This window comes from Fulmarus glacialis, unplaced genomic scaffold (assembly GCF_000690835.1).
Source record: "Fulmarus glacialis isolate BGI_N327 unplaced genomic scaffold, ASM69083v1 scaffold13750, whole genome shotgun sequence".
Lineage (NCBI taxonomy): Eukaryota > Metazoa > Chordata > Aves > Procellariiformes > Procellariidae > Fulmarus > Fulmarus glacialis.
The window spans coordinates 1-22,195 of record NW_009185873.1 but is presented as its reverse complement, the minus strand read 5'-3'; the positions used below and the strand labels follow the sequence as shown (position 1 = coordinate 22,195).

General features: G+C 43.6%; 1 protein-coding gene across 1 annotated transcript in view; it reads left to right on the top strand.

Moving 5' to 3' along the window:
• Nucleotides 1-14,633, top strand: part of LOC104079769 (T-lymphoma invasion and metastasis-inducing protein 1-like) — a gene marked incomplete at its 5' end in the record, with an annotated part of 36,459 nt that extends 21,826 nt beyond the window's left edge. The window contains 12 exons of the mRNA XM_009581959.1: nucleotides 202-381; nucleotides 821-889; nucleotides 1,179-1,304; nucleotides 2,940-3,048; nucleotides 5,216-5,395; nucleotides 5,522-5,640; nucleotides 7,399-7,507; nucleotides 9,045-9,103; nucleotides 10,059-10,161; nucleotides 10,925-11,012; nucleotides 11,836-12,008; nucleotides 13,976-14,633. Of these exons, the coding sequence (XP_009580254.1) occupies nucleotides 202-381; nucleotides 821-889; nucleotides 1,179-1,304; nucleotides 2,940-3,048; nucleotides 5,216-5,395; nucleotides 5,522-5,640; nucleotides 7,399-7,507; nucleotides 9,045-9,103; nucleotides 10,059-10,161; nucleotides 10,925-11,012; nucleotides 11,836-12,008; nucleotides 13,976-14,460 (1,800 nt within the window). The remainder of the gene's footprint in view (nucleotides 1-201; nucleotides 382-820; nucleotides 890-1,178; nucleotides 1,305-2,939; nucleotides 3,049-5,215; nucleotides 5,396-5,521; nucleotides 5,641-7,398; nucleotides 7,508-9,044; nucleotides 9,104-10,058; nucleotides 10,162-10,924; nucleotides 11,013-11,835; nucleotides 12,009-13,975) is intronic.
• Nucleotides 14,634-22,195: the final 7,562 nt, after the last annotated feature.

Sequence of the window (22,195 nt, the reverse complement as noted above, 5' to 3'; positions counted from 1 at the left end):
CCCCTCCCCCCCCCAGTCCCCAGTCACTGAGAGATAAGACAGACAGATATATGAAATGATGTGTGCACTTCTGGACTTTGGTGCCTGTTAAAAAGCCCCCAGGCTGCAACTGTTTAACTGCAGAGGCTTCTCAGCTCCATCGTTCCTATAGCTCTTACTTAAAATATTACCGCTGGTCTTTCCTCTTCCTTCTTTTTAAAGAGTACAGAGCAGGTCGCTGCTTTCTGTCGCAGTCTGCATGAAATGAACCCTTCTGATTCAAGTGCTCATCCTCAGGAATTTACAGGACCCCAGCTGGCCACCATGAGACAACTCACAGATGCAGATAAACTGCGAAAGGTTATCTGTGAACTTCTCGAGACAGAACGCACCTATGTCAAAGTAAGGGTTCTTGATGTGTTGTTTCAGTCTACTAATACTTCTCCTCCTGGAAAATTTTGTTAGTTTCTTCTCTAATACTTCAAATTATGTTTCATGCATGTATCTCTTAGTTAACTTACATTCAATCTACAGTCTGTCCCTAGAATAGTAACTTAAACCTCTGAAATAAGTAGGCTTTCCAAATTCTTATGCTGTCATTTTGAAATTACTTAGCTGGTGTGCAGAGGAACACTGCTCAATGAGATCCGGTACTGATTTTGTAAGTAAAACTGTGTAAATGTTTCCTTTTACTATCTTAAATTCTGTGAAATCCAACTATTTTTCTCATGTGTGAAAGGGAAAAATTCATAGACTAGGTAAACGGTGATCTTTGCCACTTCAACAAATATTCAGAGGCAGTTTGAGGAACCAACATGGGAATCTTTTTCTGAATTTTTAGGACTTAAATTGTCTAATGGAGAGATACCTGAAGCCTCTACAAAAAGAAACGTTCCTCACACCAGATGAGGTATGTTAGCTGTTGCTTATCTTTTTGCTAGATAGCTTATGCACACCCCTCGGCTCTGCCCACCCCTCGGATTGACTTGCTTGTCTGAGCAAGGGCTATGGAGAAATTTTGAATGCCATTTCTTTTAAAATAATGGATTGAGTAGAGCATAAAGGTACTGCTCAATAATGTATAGTCTGTAGGGTTTTTTCCTGACATCACACTGATTATACAATTGGACTGAGAATTACTGAAGTTCTAGAAAACGTGATTTAGCTTTTCAGCATTTTGCTTTTTTTTCTCCTATTAGCTGGATGTTCTCTTTGGGAATCTGACTGAAATGGTAGCATTCCAGGTAGAGTTCTTGAAAACACTCGAAGATGGAGTAAGGCTGGTTCCAGACCTGGAAAAGCTTGAAAAAGTTGAGCAATTTAAGGTAATCTCATTGTTTATATTCTGAGTAATCCTTTAACACTCATCGTTGTATTTGTCTGACTGCTGTCACTGTTCATGTAAAAACCTACATCTACTTACACTCGAGATTAATTTTTAGCTAATACTGGAGCTGTTTGAAAAACATCCTGCTACAATTGTGGTTTATGCTACATTTAGCCATGTAGAGCACTAGAAATCTGTAACGCCACGTGCTTTTAGATGCTATTCTTGCCCTTCTGCCAGATTTCTTGTCTCGGGCTGTCAGGAAAAGCTAGAAATGGAAAGTTACATAAAATCTTTTTTCTGACAAGTCTAATGTTCAGAAACCCACTAGGGCTACAGATCAGAACTGTAAATTGAATTCTGTATTTGGGCTTTTGATGCATAGCGGAACTATATGGCATATACTTCCAGCTATCAGCAGATGTGCATCAGAGGTAGAAATGTAAACTAAAGATATATAAACTTCATTTTAAAAAAATAGGAAAATGTGGAAACAGAAATTTTGTTTTATTTCTAATGCAGTCATGTACTGAATATATGGCAAGTAACTAATACAATGTTCTGTCTTTGGGGAATTTTACTCTTGCTTTGAGCACTCACCTTGGTAGAGGACAGGGTGTCTTGGCAAATAATAATAATTCCACTGAGATTGCTCTTCAGCTAACATACAGCCCTGGAAGAACTACTGAAAGAATTTGTCTTTTTGTGCATGTGTGGCTTTGCCATCAGGTGCTTGTTTAAAATAAGCATCAATCGTACTGGAATACAGCTGGCATAACTGGAACACAGCTTTTGTTTTGTAGGAAATGTGCCCTTAATGGAGAGCACAGAGACGTTTTAGTAGAAGAAGCCTCTGTGACCACTGTGTGCTCTGAGCTTTAAGAGAGGAGTGTGGAAGAAGCCTCCTTATGGAGAGAACTCTGTCTTCTGAGTGCTGCTGCTTCCATCTCTTTCCATAAAACATGCACCAACTTCACTTTCAGTTCTGTCCTATGGGCATAGTCTGAAAGCAGTGTACAAAATGGGACTTCAGGGCTTCATGGTTTCAGTTCTGCAGTTTGCTTCCCTCTGCTGACTGTAGGCAAGCTGCCTATGTGTTGTCTCCTCCCCCCCGCCCCCATGTTGTCTTGTTCCTAAGTGGGTAGCGGAGCAAATACTTGACCGTGGCATAGACATCTTAGGGGAAGATTGTGTTTGGCCCTTAATACGAACTCATTTTCAAGAGAGTGAAGACCTCGGTGTGATTGTGCAGAGGGATAATAGTCTTGCTTGCAGTTCCTTAGTGTCTTGATCCATTACAAAGTCAGATACATCCAGTCCTTTCTGTGGCCTCTGGTCATTACTTAGATCAATAAGGTTTTAAGCTCAGGCATTTAAGTACAGTTCTGGAGCTGTGAACTTACTTCCCTCTATAGTCAGTGGTGTCTCCAGATCACCCTAACTGGAACTTGGCTAATGATGTTAATCACATAGCCTGAATACAGACAGCAAGGCTAGGCCTGTTTCTTGCTAGATGGTCTTGTCATGCAAAACCTAAATGGAAACTTCAGGTGACCTGGCAGGAGGGAAAATAGCTAACTGGCTTCCATGTGCTTTTTTCCCTAATGCCTTTTTCTTTTTTTTTTAATCCTAGAAAGTGTTGTTTTCCTTGGGTGGATCCTTTCTTTACTATGCTGACCGGTTCAAGCTGTACAGTGCCTTCTGTGCCAGCCACACGAAAGTCCCCAAAGTACTGGTGAAAGGTAAGAGCTGTGTGCTGGACAAACAGACCTGGGCATGCAGAGAGAGAGATGTTGCAGCGACACGTTGGTTTGGGCTGGTGCAGGTTGTCCTTTTGGATGATGAGAGGTGACCACTGCACCCCAAACCATGCAGGGTAAGTTGTGGCAGAGGAATAGGGGCACACACGTGCCTGGGTGCCCTCCAGGAGCCTTCGCAGCAGGGAAGTAAGTCCATCTGGCCTGAGAGGCTCACAGAGAGCTCTGTGCCATGGGTATTCTTGGACCACCGTCGATGTAATGATATCTGAGTAGCTCATTACAAGAGGTCATTAACCTAGTTTTTCCCCACACACTTAATTTATTCTCCTCTGGCATGTTCAGTTTCTTTTCAGTCATGTGGGGAGTGGAAAGATTTCATAAATGGGCGATGTGACGTGTGCTAATGGATAACTGTGTACTTTGGAACCAGGAGTGGTGACACTTGTAATGACCTCTGGATCTTCCTAGAGTTTGTGCCGTGAATCCTTGCTAGTGGCAATCCCACTGAAGCTCCGGCCAATGTGGTTGAATGCTGACAGCCACTAGGAGAGGATCAGCCTGGGAGAAAGTTTAATGGAAGCTGTCTAAATATTTTAACTTCACCAAGCTCTCTCTCCCCTCTCTTCTTTCTCTCACCTTTGTTCCAATTTGCCTGAGAAGTTTCCACGTATGAATTCCTACTAGAGCTTGGCTTGCTGAGATGGAGATAAACGAACTGTGGTCTGGCTTATAAATGCTCATGGGCCTCCTTGCCTTGGAGTTTTTTCCCTTATGAAAGTGTTAATCTCTTAGAGTTAGCAGTGCTTCATGCAATTCATTTTTGGCCAAGACATTAAATAAACAAATGGTTCCACTTGTAGGAGCAATGCCATTAAGGGAGAAGCTCTTGTTTTTTAAAGAACACTTGGATGCCTGACAATCAAAGATTTTGGGGGTTTTTTTTTCTTGGTTGGTTTGGGGTTTGTTGTGGTTTTGGTTTGGTTTGTTTTTTTTTTTTTTGCTATGCACATTTTTTTTCATTTCTACTTGTAAACTCTTATTTACCATGCTGCAAAGAATACTTGGCAGCTCTGTGGAATACATGAATAAATGATTTGTTGCTAGTCACATCCATGCTTTCTTTTGGCATCATTTTGTTAGACCTTAATGTTAAGGCTGTAAACTAGGTAGATCTGGTTGTTTTGTGTTGCTTTTTCATTGCTGACTGTATTTATAAATAAGAAACTGTTGTGCTTGAACTATGGCACAAATAGAACTTAAAATTTTATCGCAGTGATAAATCTCTTAAAAAGCCTGGGAGCGTATTTCAAGTGTAATTTGGCGTCCTTGGCTGAGGTGCAGGTGGCTTTTGGATTTGAAACCAAAGCTGCTTTATTGAAATCAGGTGACTGTCTGCAGAAAAACCCACCCAACCTCGGCAGGGGACATAGCTCTAATAAAAGCAATTGTGTAGCATTGTTCCTGCACTGAAGAACTTGTATGTCTAAAAATGCCACCTGCTCCATACTTCCCTCCCTGTACAAATTTATGTTCTAGTAGAGGGAGCAACAGAGAAAATGGTATTTTTATAAATTCAGTAGCAGTCAGGTAGAAAGATGATAGCGATCAGGTGTCCAGTCTGCCTGTGCTCCCAAAATATGGTGTACTATCATAAGTTTACTGCTTCCTGCCTCCTTACTAGCTCTTGTTTTTTGTTGTTGTTGTTCAGTACTGCATTTTAAGGTTTAATGAGGTAACAATAACCAGACTCTCCAATATTATAACTGTACCTGTCAGACTAGACTCGTGAGTAGTGACTTCTTACAAATATTCAATTTGAGCCTTTTCTTAAAGGAAACAGATGATTAAAACAATTTATGCTGCTCTAAAATAGTTGCAAGGCGAGAAATACTGTGGATAGTGAAATTAAAAACTGCATGTATTGGTATGGTAGGTGGGTGTGCTTGTTGTTAAATCATAAATAGCGTATCTGTGGCAATGTGTCAGTAACTCAAAACCTGAAGTGCATAAATCTAATACTGTGGACCTGATAAATCTGCACTTCCTTGCAAAATGTCTCTGGATAATTGAATTTAAAGCTGGAAGTCCCTTTATCAGGGTAGCTGTTATGATTTTTGATTTATCCAGTTGCTTCATTTTAATCTTCCAGCCAAGACAGACACTGCTTTCAAGGCATTTCTGGATGCTCAGAATCCCCGACGGCAGCACTCCTCGACGCTAGAGTCTTACCTCATCAAACCCATCCAGCGGATACTGAAATACCCTCTGCTGCTGAAGGAGCTCTTTGCTCTGACTGATGTAGACAGCGAAGAACATTATCACCTTGATGGTAAGGAGCTAACCTATGTTGCTCTTCCCTGTTTAACCTCTGATTTGGAACCCTCCTCCTCCCACTTCCTCTCAGAGGCTTAAAAATACCTTTGTCTCTTCCCCTATCTCTCTGTCTTTCTTCTAGTGGCCATAAAAACAATGAACAAAGTTGCCAGCCACATTAATGAAATGCAGAAAATCCATGAAGAATACGGGGCAGTGTTTGACCAACTCATAGCAGAACAAACAGGGGATAAAAAAGAGGTAACAGATGATCAAATTTAAGAGAAGAAGTCTGTTATGTTGGTGCCTGTAGCGTGAATGTTAAATTGTATCAAATATTTACCTTTCGTGCTGTGTCATTTAAGTGGATCCTGGTGCAAACAGATAAATCCCAATCCAATTCAAAAACTGCTTTTCCGTGTATGGTTCAGTGAGTGGGACCAATGTAAAGAAGTAGTGGGTTAATTCACCTTCAATGTTGTGCTTGGGTCAAAATCGCATCCCAACCTGCAGTTCACTATTTTGATCTCCATGTCTTGGCTCTCCTCATTCCACATAAATAATCTCGCCTCACCAGTCTGAGTGGGCTGGCATGCTGAGGCAAGTCTGTACTTAGCTCTTTAACCACTTTAAAGAGATCAAAATGTGAGTTGCGGCGTGTGAGAAACTGATCTTTCTCTTTTAGAAAGTGTGTTAGTGGGCTTGATATGAGAGAGAGCCTTGGGCTTTGGTCTAGATGTCTCATATGGTGCATATGCAAACACGTGAAGATCCAGTGTGGCTCAGTCCTGGCTGACCATCTCAGAAACCTGTGGAAGGTGTCTTGAAGTTTCAGACTGAGATCTGGACTCTCCATTTACCATAAAACGTAGGTCTGCTGTTCAGCGGCGCAGTGAAGGAGAGTGGTGGGCAGCAAGAGGGAATGGAGTAAGGTCGAGAGGGACTCAAGGAAGAGGTAGAGACACACTAAAGGACTGATGGGAGCAGTGATGTGGGTGAAGGCTGGAGGGAGACATGACCATATGAAGGAATGGTAATGGAGTTTTGCCAACAGCCAGGATGAAGAACAAACATAAGAGGCATTGGCTACAAGGTAAAGGAGGTCTGGGATTGAGTAGTGTTGAGGAAGCTTTGGGTGTGAGAGCTGGATAGCAGCAGTGGGGAAGGAGGATCAGATGGCGAGTAGAGGGCAGAGACTAGGTTGGTGCTGGCAAGCAGCGGTGGAGAGAGCGTGTCAGGACATCTATTGGGTGAGCAATCGTGGTTTGGTGTTAATCTGGGAGAGGAGACACATATCTTAGTGTTGCTCTTGTAGGTTGTTGTGCTGATGGTATCCGTGGCGTCCTTTGGCAAAAGCCAGACTTCACTGAGACGAGGGTGGAGGAATGGGATAACATGGCCCCTAGACTGGGGATAGCCCTCAATTTTCCACTCTGGGAGACCATAAGTCAAAGTGAAAGATCCGGTTGCTGCCATATTAGTAGGCATCTTCCAACAGTTGTTATGAACTCCTTTATTAGTCCATTTCCAGCAATGTGATTTCCACAGATGAGCCTTTTGGGTGAAATCAAGAGCCATAGCAACTCTGGGGAGGAAGTGCTTTGACTGCTTCACAGGATGCGGTCTCCAAACTGTGTGTGTGATGAGGGCTATGCTTAAATGTTCAAACAAAATAGAAAGAAACTGGTAGGGAGAAAGATGGACAAAGGAGAAAAAAATGCAAGGAAAACATCTGGGTTTTGCCCTGACTTCCCACCAAATTATAAGAGCCGGACTCTGAGTTTGACTTCTCCTAATTTATGCTCTCCAATTAAGGAGTTACAGGCATCTATTGCTAACTGCCAGTCTGTTTGCACATGCTTCCAGTCATCAGATGAAATATTCCAAAAGTTTGCTTGTGGGGCATTTTTTGTTTGTTTAGGAATAAACTTCAAGCAAGTTTTCTTGAACTGAAAATTCAAGTAAGCTTTCTGGAACTGATTACACATTGTGTCTTTGTGCATACGTTTGTGTTGGCAGGTTGCAGACCTTTCAATGGGGGACTTACTCTTGCATAATACAGTGATATGGCTGAATCCTCCTGCTTCACTGGGGAAATGGAAGAAGGAACCTGAGCTGGCAGCATTTGGTTTGTACCCTAGTAATTTATTTTGGATACTGTCAACTGTGCTTTAGCAGATACTTGTTGAAGGTAGTTGAGCATTGCCTTCTGCAAGGTTGGCTGGAACTTAAAACTATATTTGTCTCTTTTCTGCAATGGTCAAATTCTGTTCTGTGTTGATCTAAAACTGGTGAAGAATTTGGGAATGACTGCTCTAATAGTGCAAGAGATTCTTAAACCCATATCCAAGGCTATGAATTGAGAGCAATATAGAAAGGTATTTGTCTCTGAAAAGATATAGTTCAGTAGTCTGATCGATGCCAAGTAACTCTACTTCACATCCTATAGTATGGGTTGGGGGCTTGCAGAGGCTTTGCCTTTTTTCTGCATCCATTTTGCCAGAAAGAACTTGTATAACTAAGCTTTAAAAAGTGCTTAAAAGCTAAGCCAGGACTTACAGTGAGTTGCTTTGGAGTGGTCTGTCCCTCCAAGTAGTCTGTCTTGGGTGGCCAAACTAGAAATTGAAACTGCTGTTGGCATAGATCTCAAGGTCTTTCCACTGCATTGAAGTATGGTCCCTTGGAAAGGTACATGATTGCTTATATTGGCTAAATTATATCTCTCTTACTTTCAGAATTATATCAAGTAATGCAGAGTGTGCTCAATTTTCTTTAATTGTTCCTAAATTTCTTTACACACAATGGGCTTTTTCCTTGTTGTTTCCAGAAAGTGATGCTGGTTAGGAAGCCAGTGATTTTTATTTTTGTTTTTGTTTTATACCAAACACATAACAAATGAAGACTCTTTCAGCTTTGCTCTGGAAAAGCATATAAAAATGACTGCTTTACTGTAAGTTGGGAAAGCACCTGGTCATACCCTGAAGCTAAGTGGCCTCATGAAAGCTGCTAGGAATGTGCAGCAACTCTTAATTACTCTAAAAATCTTTAAGTTGGTTTCATAAAATGTCCAAAATTAAGTGTCCATGCAATTCAACCTGAAAAAAAGGGTGCACTTGAGGCCTGAAGAAAGAGATCACAAGGAAAACTGGAGTCTTGAAAGACAAATTCCAGCTCTGTGTGGATGTTATGTGGCAAAAGAGGAATTGGATTACACCTCTGCCTGCCAGTGGTGCTAACTCTTTAATTCAGTATAGACCCCTGTCCCACCTGGGAGGGTTCAAATTCTGTCCAAGTGCAGGCTCATTTACTGACTGGCAGAGTGTAGCTAGATGCTGCTCATTTCTCTGAGGCGAACTTAGCCAGGGGATTAAAAGTTTTCTGAATTTTTATATAGAACCGTTGCTGTTCGAATAGTTGTTCCGATAACTGGTAACTTAAAATCACATGAAACTTAAGAGTTTGAAGTAACGTGGTTTTGTGTGGTAAAAGCTGTTGGGTTTTTTGGGAAGAATATGCAAGAGGGCTGGTAGGTTTACTCTGCCTTCCCTCCCTGACTCAGGGGAGGGCTGTCTGAGGAGTTGAAAGGTCTGCGTGCTTGGGCATAGAGGAGACCCATTCCCAACCTTACTGACTACATGGCTTTTGTTTCTAACTTTCTCCTCTAGTGTTCAAAACTGCTGTGGTCCTTGTATACAAGGATGGTTCCAAACAGAAGAAGAAACTTGTAAGTTGCATGGACTATTTTGGTGATGCTGTGTGCATTTGTGGTGCTACGATCAAGATTTGCTTTCCATAAAGCTGTGGTGCCAGAGTGTGCTTTTGCATACGTGATCCTTTTTCTCTGCCACACAGCTGAGGTTTTGCATAAAGCCAAGTGGCCTGCTGTTCAGCCTAGGCACAGTGGTCTGCAAGCGTTCATTTAGTTTATCCTTTGCTCTCTGCTGGATTAGTCATTCATGTTGCCTGCCACATCCATTCCACGCTGTGGAGTGGACTTTCATGAAACAAGGTATCACCTTGAATGTCTCTCTTGTGTTTGACTCTTTGGTCAGTGTATATGAATCAAATTTGAGAGCTGATGTCTGTCAACTTTCTTAGTGAAACACAATGCCCTCGTTTCAGTTTTGGCTGTTGCATGCCACTGAGCAAGTGCTGGCTGCTCTCAGCTAAATTAGGTGTGCCTACAGTATGTATCAGGGGACCCTACTGGAGTTTGGGATTAAAAGTTAAAGCTAAGCTTGACACTAAACACATGCCTTGCTACAATAGGGAACACAGTTTGTAGTATTACAGAAAACTACATAAACCGAAGTGTGATTTGAAGTGCTTGTATGGTTAAAGTCAACTGGCCACAAGATAACTTCGGAGTGACTAAAGTAAAACTAATGCATGTTCGTGAGTGTATGTGTACTTGGAGGAGAGAATGCAGCATTGGTCTCGAATGACTTTGGAAGGCATTGATAAGAGTTGATTAGCCTAATGGTTGCTTTTGTCTAGATTTTAGCAAGATCATCATAGATAGGCACTTCAGTGATGCTGATTACTAAGATGTTGTAGTGAGAAAATAAGAATTGCAACAAGTCTCTAGCTGGACATTCTCAGTGCAAAGCACAGGAAACTTTTGTGTCTGACTATGCCAAGGTGTCTCATTTCCTAATGGTATTTTTAAATTCTTCCAGGGAGGATCACATAGAGCTTCAATTTATGAAGACTGGGATCCGTTCCGCTTTCGTCACATGATACCTTTAGAAGCACTGCAGGTTCGAGCGTTGGCAAGTGCAGGTAATGTTCCCGCTGCGTAAATTTGGCAGAGTTCTTGATGTTTGGTCTGGGGGAGTTCGCTGACCAATGTTTGTCCTTAGTACATGTGTACGTGGTTTCTGGGGCCTGAAAAAGGAACCCACAACCTCAATATCCACAATAGCCCTGGAGAGAGATGAAGGGGCAGAAGCTTCAGTTGCGTACCTCCAGCTTGTCAGTACTTTTCTGAAGCCAGGCGGGGTTCTGGAAAAACAGGGCAAAGCTGTTGCTGACTCTGGTTCTCTCTGTTCCTCTTCTGGAGACGGGAAAGCAATCTTGCAGCTGTGAGACAACAAAGCTAGTGAATTTTTGTTCTTGTGGTTGATGGCTTCATGTGAAGCTTATAGTATTAAAAATTTCAAAATTTTAAACCATTTGCGCTCTTTTAAACCATCTTGCGCTAAGTGAAAGCAGAAGGAACATAGGAGGTAGCTGTAAAATGTGACAATACTCTACGGAATACCTGAAAAGCTGAGGCTTGATTTCTTTTTTTTTTTTTAAATTCATATTTTTATGGGGCTGGGTGAGTGCATAAAATGCTACTAGATTTTGGTGAGTTTAAGAGTCTGTTTCATTAGTCACTTGCCCACTGCTGCCTTTCAGCCATGAGTAATATTATTTGCAGTGTGTTATGTGTTGTCCTGAATAGTCTTAAACCATTTTTTCAGGATTATGGAATAAATACTCTAATTGAGATTAAATATGAGAAACTGTTATATGAAGTTCTGCTTGCTTTTCACTTTAGATGCAGAGACCAATTCTGTATGTGAGATTGTCCATGTTAAATCTGAGTCTGAAGGCAGGCCAGAAAGAACGTTTCACCTCTGCTGTAGGTAAGTGCATTTCCATATTTTCAATGGCAGCTGCATCTCTGGATCCCAGCTTGCCTATGTCTTTCCTTGAAGGCAGTCTGGGAACAGCCAGTAGGGGAAGTGGGGAGAGGGTATTAAAAGCTTACTTCCGGAAGGCAGAATTTTGTAAAATGTATTAAAATAACGGCATATATTTGATCATCCTTGCACCATTATGGGAATACCCTTATTACAATTTTCCTTTCACAAATTTACATCCAGTTAAACTCCAGCATTGGATCTTTATGCCAGGTAGCTGCTAATGTGTCGTGTTGAGTTGATACCTTTCATGCCACCAAGTTCCAACCTCTGCTCTTAGGGCATTGCCCTTTCCTTAAGTACACCTTGTCCATCTTCATTGTGGTGGTAGCCCTGATGTGTTTTACAGTTCAAATAAGAACTTGGTACTTCATCAACAGAGCTGATACCAAGCCAATTTCTACTGCTAGGTAGTAGAGAGTTGCAGGACTTCTGCTTGGTGTGTGTTTACAGGAGACAAACTGAAATTTAATTAGCCACCATAGGTCAGCTTGATGTGTATCGGACAAAGTGAAGTGCGTGGTTGGTATTGGAGGAAAAGGAAGCCTCAAGAGGGGTGAACGGCTAAATGTTTTGTTAATTTGTTTCCTTGGATGTCCATTGCAATGACTACAGATCTAGCTTTGCTTTGAAAATATTATATTAAATTGAGTCTTCTCTGAGGGAAGTGCGTGCCAGAACTGGTCATTATTTATCTCATTTACAGCAAGCTTTTAGCAGTTCCCAAGAGGTAACGCTGCCTTTTGTATTCTCGCCTATTTTTCAGTTCACCAGAACACAGGAAGGACTTTCTGAAGGCAGTGCACTCCATTCTGCGGGATAAACACAGAAGGCAGCTTCTTAAAACCGAAAGTTTGCCCTCATCCCAGCAATATGTTCCTTTTGGTGGAAAAAGATTGTGTGCTCTAAAAGGTGCAAGGCCAGCCATGAACAGGGCAGGTACTGTAGGGCTACAGACTTTCAAGATCCCAGTAACCCCAGCACCGTTGTAGGACATGTGGTGGTGTCTGTTACTTGTATATTAGGATTAGCATTCTCTCCTGTTTATGTAAAAACTGCTGGTTTTCCATGCTTCACCTCCTTGAGAGCCTTAAATTGCCTCTATTTACCTTGCTTTGCACTCAAGGCTCAGCTTCAGAGCAGTCCTTCTGGCATGGAAGGAAGAAATGGGATTCCTGTCAATACCGATTGGCTGTGCGCTTTAATCTGGAAATGGGTTTCAGCTGAACAAAGCAGAAGCCCGCTGCATATTTCTTAAAAGCATGTACAGAATTTTGAGCTAACCCTAGCACTTTTAAACTAAAATGTGCAAGAAAAATCGGCTCCCCCGAGTGAGTGGCTTGGTTTGAAGAGATAGCCTTGTATGTCCTCCATTTTAGCCTTTTCAGCTCTGTTGCTAAAGGGCACGTGCTTCTACTTCTCACATTTTGAGAAGCATGCACTTGATACTATTATTTTTGTAATGGCCTGTCCTAAACCATGGATTTTCCTTTTCAGTTGACTTCAGGCAAAAGCAATGAGAAAATCCCAGGGAAAAGCAGGTTTTCATTTTCAGACCACTAGATGATGGAGGGAAGAAACATTTGCTTCCAACTGAAAAGTACACGGCACCGCTGCGTGTTTTGTTCTGGTCTGTTACTTATTTTTTTTTTCTGCTCATTAGATCCAGCAATGTAGACAACCAGGCTTTCTGTTCCTCTTCTGTAATGGGCAGGCCAGACCAATAACATTCGCAGCATGGCTTCTCACTCGGGGTGTTGCTAGCCATCTGCCTCAGAGACACTTAAAATCGTAAGGAAGAAAAGTCCAAGGAGGGCCAAAATGCAACTGTTTTACCACAGTGCTTCTTCAATCAGCCTGTGGGGCTAATCTGCTGTAGATGCCAAACCTTCTTTCAGTTTGGCTCGTTGGTGCATTTGCATGATGAATTCTGCAGAGATTAAAATCTCCTCTTAGAGTCCAGACCTCTCACTACAGTTAAAATTTGCAACTGCTGAGCTGTTGTACTTAATGCATGTTTTGAGGCTCAGGGATATTAAAATGTAATCCCCGCCCCCAAGCTCCTAGAGTGTAATAGATACATACCGAAAGTGCTAAGGTGCTGGTTAGTGGAGGGGGACAAACTTAACCTCGGAGTTCACCTGCTTGCGATGGAGCTACGTGTGTGTGCACGTAAAGCGCTGGAATGCCTGCAGGTCCTTCGGCTGCAGGATTCGTCCCCTGCTTTGCCTCACAAGCCTCTAATGAAGATGTTCCAACACAGAAGATGTGAATTTGCTAATTGGGCCAGTTGCAAAAGCTAGTAGACCAACTGATGCTGAGTAAGGAACTTCTGAAAGTTTTTCGGGTTTTGGGGTTTTCTTTTCCCCCCCCCAGTAGGGAGGGAGCGGGGAAGGGAGTAGCAGAGCCTAGACAGGGAACTTACTTCCCCGTGAATAATGCAACAATTGCAGCATCTTCAGCACTGAAGTAGCTACTTGGAAACCTATAGTGTTGCTCTCACCCCAGACAAAGCAATTTCCTGTGCCGAGGCGTAAGGCTAGTTGGTTTTCGCGGTGTGCTGACAGCAGGGCACTGCGTGTGAGAAGCTGAGCTGAACAGATGCACTTTGTGCTGGCTGGCTGGCTGCCTACCGCTTAGGAGGAACAGTAATTGTGGGCCATTATCCCAACTGTGGATCTGAGTAGCAGAAACTCCTTTTTCAGCTGGAGAGAGACCTGTGCTGAGGAGCTGAGTGAAGTGTGACTTGCCCGCAGGGAGGATGCTGAATGACTAGGTCATTCTTGGGAGTCTACCTGCTTTGTGCCTAGTGGTGTTAAATAAAGGGCCCCTGGAAGACTAACTTTTTAAAGAGAGTTGTACCATGTGTAAAAAGCCTGTGGGGTTTTATCTTTGTGTGTGCGCAGTGTCAGCCCCAAGCAAGTCTCTTGGGAGGAGGAGGCGGCGGCTGGCCCGAAACAGGTTTACCATTGACTCAGATGCCGTCTACACGAGCAGCCCTGAAAAAGAGCCCCAGCAGCCCACACACAGTGGGGACACTGACCGCTGGGTAGAGGAACAGTTTGACCTTGCTCAGTATGAGGAGCAGGAGGACATCAAGGAAACGGACATCCTCAGCGATGACGATGAGTACTGCGAGGCCATGAGAGGCGCCGTGGCCGACCGAGACCTTCGGGAGCGGCTGCAGGCAGCCTCCATCGCAAGCAGCCAGCCATGCCGGGGAGACCGCCCGCGCCCAGCCATGGACACGCACGCCTCCAGGATGACCCAGCTGAAGAAGCAGGCGGCCTTGTCCGGCATCAACGGTGACGTGGAGGGCCACAGCGAGGAGGTCATCTGGGTTAGGCGTGAAGACTTTGTCCCCAGCAGGAAGCTGAACACGGAGCTCTAAACCAGTCCCCTTCCCCGCCTGGATGCGTAGGTCTCCCCGTCCCACCCTCTATCCCTCCCTCCCGCCCCCGCACACCGCGGAGGCCTGATCCCGATAGATTGCACACTTGCACACACCATTTCGGCAGCTGAATTGGTTCGAAGCCATGTGGCCACACTTTAGGCAACTGTAAAACGCTCAAAACCTGGAACGGAATAAGCTTAAGGTCCTGTCTTACATTACCAAGGGCTTTCACACTATTTTATTTATTCTAAAATAATCAGGGGCTGAAATTAAGTATGGGGAGAATATCATCACTGGAAAACAAATTACTCTGGATGTCTTAACCTACGTGCAGCGAACTAGCTTAAACAATAGCACAACGAACAGGGGGTTTTATAGCCGTAAAACATCAGTCGTAGATTCATCTCCTTAATGACGTAACTGCCTTTTTAACGTGTACAGTTGCAGTACTCTTATTACTTTTCCCTCTTTAAATGTAAGAGAATCTACATGTATTTTAGGAATGTGTGAGCAAAGGTTTGGGATTTATGTTGTGTTAAGTCCTCTTGGTCTGTGGCTGGTCTAATTTAATGTCAATGTTGGAAGCTCTAGTTTTACATAATATTATAAAGATGCCAAACTCTCTTAAAAGAGATCCAAATTTAACACTTGAAGAAATATTTTTTTGTATTTTACCTGAGATGCAGGGGCACAAAGGGATAAGAGTTTTACAGCATTAGCGTAGCTCCACGTCTAGGATACGAGGCTAGCTTTTTGCAGAGGGTTAGGAATGGTGGTTTTATATTAAAATATGAACTGGAAACTCTTATTTAGGTATAACTTTCTTCAGGAAAAGGATTATTGTATATGTTTGAGACTGGAGTTTAGTTAGGTAATAAAAAGAATAAAATAAAATGACATGACTGAATTGTAGTGGACCAAACCGATCCATGATGTAACCTCGCTGGAGCCAGTGTAGCAATGTCACAGATCCGTTTGGTCCACTCTCTCTGGCAGAGTTTGGGCTTAGGGGACAGGGAATTCATGGCCAAAAAACTGACCTCATCCACTCTCCTACTGTGGGTGAAACTAGTGTATTTTAATTCCTTTATAAAAGCTTTTCCACTGCAATAGAGCATGAACAAGTTCTACACAAGCAAACCTCTTTAACATTTTAAATCTTTCATTTAAACATCTAAAACAGGGTAAAATGTGACTAAAATCTTGTGTTTTCTAAGTAGACTTCCAAATACGAAACACAAAATAGCACTTTTTTTTAAGATTTATATAGCTTTTCCCATTTCAGTTTCACCTATAGGAAAAAAGGAAGATTATATGAAATTTTCTTTTTTTTTGTTGGTATCTATTGATGTTTGACACATTAGTAGGTACTTTGAAAACCTGAAATTTTATAATAGCTTTAGGATTATATTTTATAAAATCCACTCTGACTATATTTTAAAACATAACAAAAATTATTCCCCCCCAAAAAATCCATCACTGTCTTTGTGTCCCAGCTAGCATTCTCCCCTGCCTCCCCCTTTCTGGTTTCTGGTGCACTATACTTGATCTTATGAAAGCTTTCTCTATTAACTTTTTGCTATCTTCTGATTTCTTTTCGTAAAAGCTTTAGAAAGGTTTCTATACCCTTTGTATTATCACATCATTGTTTTATATCATGTACCCGTCAGTTGTGTCCCAGCGTATTAGAGAAGCGGAGGTTTTAGCTGTCCTATGCTGTACCCAGCGGAATACAGTCAGCGCTGAAATACTGGAAGGCTGGTACTGGGAAGGTACCGTTGTTCTTGTACATAATGTCATGACATGTCTATGTCAAAGGTTCTTATATATTTCTTTTATAAGCTGAAAGAAGGTCTATTTTTATGTTTTTAGTTCTATGAATGGAACGTTGTAAATGCCTGTCAGAAATAAAATACTGGAAAAAAATACAAGAGAGCAGTATGTGTACGTCTGTGCTCCAAGACAGGTGCCTCTCAGTAGAGGCAAGCAAGGAAGCAAGTCCTACAGTAGATGAAGCTGTTGGGATCCTGGCTTTAATAACCTGTGGGGAGTCTCCTTAATAGCAAGGTTTCCACCCTTAGCAGTGTGTGCCCTGTATCGTGTGCGGATGTCCCCTTAAAACGGGTTCAGCCTGTCTTGGCTCTGCTTTTTGATGGGGTCTGAGCTCTGGGCTGAATAACGGCTCCTTTGGCCAGCACGTGCTGAGCTTCAGCCTGTCCCATGTGAAAGACCGGGGCAAGTTTGTTGGCCTCCCTTCTCTCCTATTGAAACCTCGTTTTTATTTCTTTATTTCCCCAATGGAAGGTTCAAGCCTGGAGCTTTGCCTGTTAGAGGATGGAAAATGAGACAGACAGGAAGATCAAATGCTAGATGCAAGTATTTGCCCACAGTGTGCCTATCTGACATGCACCTTGACACAAAATTAAGCTTTCCTTTAGTGGGATGGCTAACTTTAAAATGGCACGTTCAAGTCTGTAACTAGCAACACTGTTCCCTAAATCTGCGAAACTGCATCGACCTCTACTGAAACATGAGTGCAAAGCATGCTAATGCTTGCTTGTGTGCTCAGCAGAGAACAAATGTGAACAAGTATGAACTTCTATTTTAAATGCCACCTTTTTTTAGATGTGTTTGTCTCCCCCACAGTTTAGTTTTTACTAGCTGCTGCAATGTTTCCAGCAACTGACTTCAGCTTTCAGATTGTATACAAAGCTGAGAGAACCTGTTAAAGAACCTGTCCTACTGCAATAACATCATGCCTTGCATTAAAAAATCATGTTATGTAGCTCGTTTATCACATATCAAGCCTTGCACAGAAGGTGTGGTAGGTAGAAAGTGTAATGCTATGGAGTAATTCTTGTATTCTCACCTACCAGTCACTAGTTTAGGAAAGAGCCCTCAGGTAAGGCTCAGCTCATATTTTGCAAAGTGAGAGTTGCCATTTTCCTTATTACGTTCATAACCAGTCATGCCTGTTTCTTTTTCTATGCTGGTCACAAGGAACCTTAAGTGCATGTCTTGAAAAGAGAGAGGAAAAAAGCAGCAAATTCCAGAAGAATTCCAATTACATTGGAAGAGCTCCCCAGTCTCGCCGTGGCCAGTTGTTTGGCCAAACCCCCTCCCGATGGGGTGCTGAATTTTAGCCCAAATGTAAGGAGCGCTCTGTGGGTTGGTGTTTTGTGCAACCTGGAGCTTCCCTGGCCTGTGGGTGAGACCCTGATTCCCACCATGTTTCTTTAGGGGAGCTAGGACTACTCGTGTACAGGCAGTTTGGTTATATGCATGGATCCTGGCAGATTGTCCCTAAAAGGTGGGCTGGTGGACATTAGGGAACTGGTTTATTAGAAAACAAGGTGCTATTGCCAGAGTTGCGAGAAGAACCTTGCACAGCCCCTTGCCTTGCCTGCAGTAGAAGAAGCAGCAGTCCCACGTGGAGAGCACAGGCATCCCATAGCGTTGAGGTTTGGGAAATGCTTTTCTTAACACTACTTTTACTAGTCAGTTGGGTCTTTGTTGTCTTCTCTAGCAGACTGCTTTGCTTGCACTGGCTACAGGACAACACAGGAAATATTTTGTTTCTGAAGCTATTGTCTCTGCAAATAACATGTCAAGAATGTGACCCTGCTCCCTGCGTGTGGCTATTTTAAATGTGGCCAGATAATCGTGGCCACAGCAAACAGTTCTGCCTCTCCCCACAGCTCATGTTCCCCCTCCCGGTGTCTTCGGCTTCTCTGCAACTTGCTTTCCTTTCTTTTTAATTTTATTCTCAACAGTTGCTGAGGTACTTCTTTTTTAATCCCTTCAATTACAAGAGCTGTCGTGCATGTGGATTGAAGGCTGTCAGCGTGTCAGTGTTACTGAATGAATCCTGTCCAGCATTTTGGAAGCTTGCTGCGGCTCTGCCTTATTCTGGGGGGAAATGAGGGGAAAGAAAGCCTTTGAAAAATTGCTTCCTCTGTTTCTCTTTTCCTTCAGCCACATCCTGTTAATAATACATAGTACCTCTGCGTCCTACGTGGGCATGAGCTTGAGTAGCTTTTTGCGATAATGAAATTTTGCAGCAGCCTCAGGGCCTGGGTAAATTGTTCCCATTTTAAGCTTGACAAATGAAGGCAGGTGGAGGAGTACACACAAGGTCATGCAGCAAGCCTGTGGTACTTGTGAAAGGCCTGCAGAAGGCTGTTTAGCCATTAGTCTGGATGATGTTTCCTTTTCGGTAATGTAAAGAGGTAATTAGCCGTAGTAAGGAATCCTTTCTTGTGGCAGAGTACTAAAGTGATCAGAAAAGTCACACGGACTGCCTGGGCAGCGGAGACTTTTTTGTCCATTACGTACAGCTGGGAATACACTAATGCTGTGGTATTATCATAGAATCATAGAATCATTAAGGTTGGAAAAGACCTCTAAGATCATCACGTCCAACCGTTAACCCAACACCACCATGCCCACTAAACCATGTCCCTAAGCGGGACTCCGTCCTTGGGGGGTTTCAGGAACCGTGTGGAGAAAGCCCTGAGCAGCCTGGTCTGATCCCAGAGCTGGCCCTGCTCGGGACAGGACGTTGGACCGGAGACCTTACTGAGGGCCCTTCCTGCCTGCATTATCCTGTGATCCTATGGCTGCCCCTCCACACCTGGTCACACAGTGAGTTTCAGTTTCTTTGCTGTTCTTTTTCCAGTCAGGAACAAACTGCAAAAAGTATCATCTTGAATTTTGTATCAAAAGATGAAAATATTGCAATGAAATCAAATAGACAAACTCCCAGGAGATAAAGCTTGGTGACAGTCTTCCATAGAAAATGGCAGGAGCATAGATTTACTGTGGGGGTGGGACAACTGAAGAGGCCATAACTCATCTTCTCCTGATCCTCTCACCCCCAGTGAGAAGTGTTTGGTGCAGAGGTAGATGTATTTCCTGGGGTGCCCCAGGTCTACTAAACACAGTAAGTGGCCGAAGTGCCTGTTTGCCACTAATCCTTGGTCCTTGCTGCAAAACGTCACTAGACTTTTATCTAAATTGTGTTTGGGTATACAAAATCATGTTTTCTACTCCTCTGTCTTCTCCCAGTTGAAGCAAAATATTTGAAATGATAAAATCTCCCCGTAACCTCCTGTTTTGGCACATCAGAATTAAAGGTACTCACTCCCGCTCCTCCCAGAGCCCTGTAGGTGTTTCAGGTCAGCATCCTACTCAGAATGCGGCTGTTCTGAAGGAGGCATCTCTTGGGAAAGGTTGACTGCAAGGGGCAATGGAGGGCAACGTATGCCTCAGGGCTCCCCTACAGATGCACCCAAGTGTCCTGCCTCAAACAGCACCCACAGACTTATGTCTAGGGAAGAAGAATAGAACAAACATTTGTGATACTTCGACCTCTACGCTCCCAGCTCCTAAACACAGGCACATAGTGCTGTTTCATGGTGTGGTATCTTAAAGCACTTCAGAAGATCCCAAGGTCAATTCAGCTGCCTACACGTAGTCAGTAGTAACACTTGAGATGTCTAAGGTCCAAGACATTTTTCTGCGTGGGGGTGCAGAAGGACACAGGCGCTTCAGGTGAGCTGTGCTCTTCTGGAGGGGCAGCTGGAGTATGGTGGGTAATGCTGGGGCAGCTCAGACGGCATTAAAGGCAACAGAATCCCACCCTGTGGGTTAGTAGCTCTCCAATGACTTCTGCTCCAGGAGGCTGGCCAGTGTGTCCTTGAATCCAGGTAAGCTTTTTGCATCCAGACATCCTTTGGCAAGAGTCTCAGAGGTCTGGTACCCAGGCAGGGATGTGCCACCTGCTTTTGCTCATTCTGGATTTTGATCCCGCTGTGGTTTCATTTGATACCCATCAACTTTTTACATTGGAGGAAACTGTGAAGACTCAATCTCTACTAATCTTCTCCACATCATCAATAACTTTAGAAACCTCTGTCATACTCCTCATTAGTCAGCTTTTTTCCCAGACTGAGCCCTTTCTGGTACTCAAAGAGCCATTAATCCTGCTCATTGATGCCACGGGACTTTTTTCCCCCAAAAAGAGATAATAAAAAGTATGAAGGTATGACAGTGAAAGGAAGTAGAAATTAAACATCTTTAATATGTTGCCAGCAAGTCTGATAAGGATTCTTAGAGTGGTTAAATGTTGCAGAGCTCCGTGTCTCTCTAGAGGATGACAATAAAAGGCACAGAAAGGAAATGGCATGAAAATGGGGTATGGTATATGTAGCAGTTCCTCCAGCAGTGGCATCTCTTGCAGCAAGTAAATGTTTGCTACGTAAGGTAGGATTATTTTCAGTTTGTAATACTACCAGACTAATCCAAAACCTTCAGGAAGTCAGTGAAGTAGTGAAATGAAGAAAGAGAGTCAGGGCATCAAGCAGAAAGCAGCACACAACTAAAAGAGCACGCACACAAGCGGTGACAAGTGGCTCGTGTATGCCAACTCACCGTGCACTTCACTGCACCAGGTCTGAAATCCTTCCCGCTGCTTTGGCTGAAAAACTCTATGCCACCACGAGCCAACCGTCTCTTTGTGAAACAGAGGAAGACAGAGGGAAACTTCCTCCTGCAATTCCATGCACAGTTTGGAGAGGCGAATACCGATGCCATTTTTGCGTGCGAGGACAGACTCCAGTAGACTGTGTGCTAGAGAGGTGTGCTGGATCCCTGTGTCACATCCATGCAATTAGCTGATGACCTGTACGCAATCAAACATTGTTACAACAGCCAAGTAATCTGCTCTTTGGGAAAAATTGTTTGAAATGAAATAGGTAGCCTGAGGAAATAAGAAATAATTAGAAATACCATATTGAAAAAAAGAGGGAGCAAGAGGGCCTGAAATTAATTAATGTTGCAAGAACCGGATCAAAGCCAGAAACTGAGATTCATGAAGCCGCAGAGAGGCGTGAATAGAATATTAAGTATGTGCTACACTGTCTCTGAAAGGAGAGCAGGCTCTGAATCAACACCTGACTGGGGTGCTTGGAGTGTGGCAAGGAAAAAGCCAAGCGCTCCTCCATGCCCAAGGGCCAACATGCAGCTCTGTGGTATGTGGCATGAGCCTCACTTTTAAAAAAGCGCTGGATGAACATTTGCACTCACTGTAGCTACAAAAATTGCTCTAGATACCCTCCTTCACCAGATGCTCTTCTGCTTCTCAGGCCCCCTAGGCTCCCCCATCTTAATTCAGGAACATTTTGCCTGTGGCCACAGTGTTGTGGAGATCAAGGGAGCTCCATAGCACAGACATAGACTGTTCTGCATCAGCTGTCGCCGGTGCCAGAGAGTAGTCTCTGCCACGACATTTCAAATTTAACAGCACAGCCATAGTTCTGGCAGCTTTCCTTTCAATGCCTAGAGAAAACGCCTATCGCGTTGTACAGTCGCTGGGTCGGTCCAGTGCGATTCATTGCTCCTCGGGTTTCCTTCATGGAAACTCAGTGAGCCTCGAGGCTCTTCTTCAGCTGCACGGGGCCAGCCCTGCGTGGTTTCCCAGGCATGCTGAAGGCTTTGCCCCGCTCAGCCGAGGCAACAGGCAGCACCGCGCACCTGCCTGGTCCTCCAGGCTGGTATTTCAGTTCAGATATCTCCGCCATGCCTAACGCGCTCCAAGTGTTTTGTGATGGACAGCTCGCGGGAAGCTGAGCTGACAGTGAGTGACGGGGCAGGAGCCCACGGCCTGTTTGCTGGAGAGACTGGTGCAGTTTCGCTCCTGATGACCACGATGTGAGCCTTGTCCGTTGCTGGC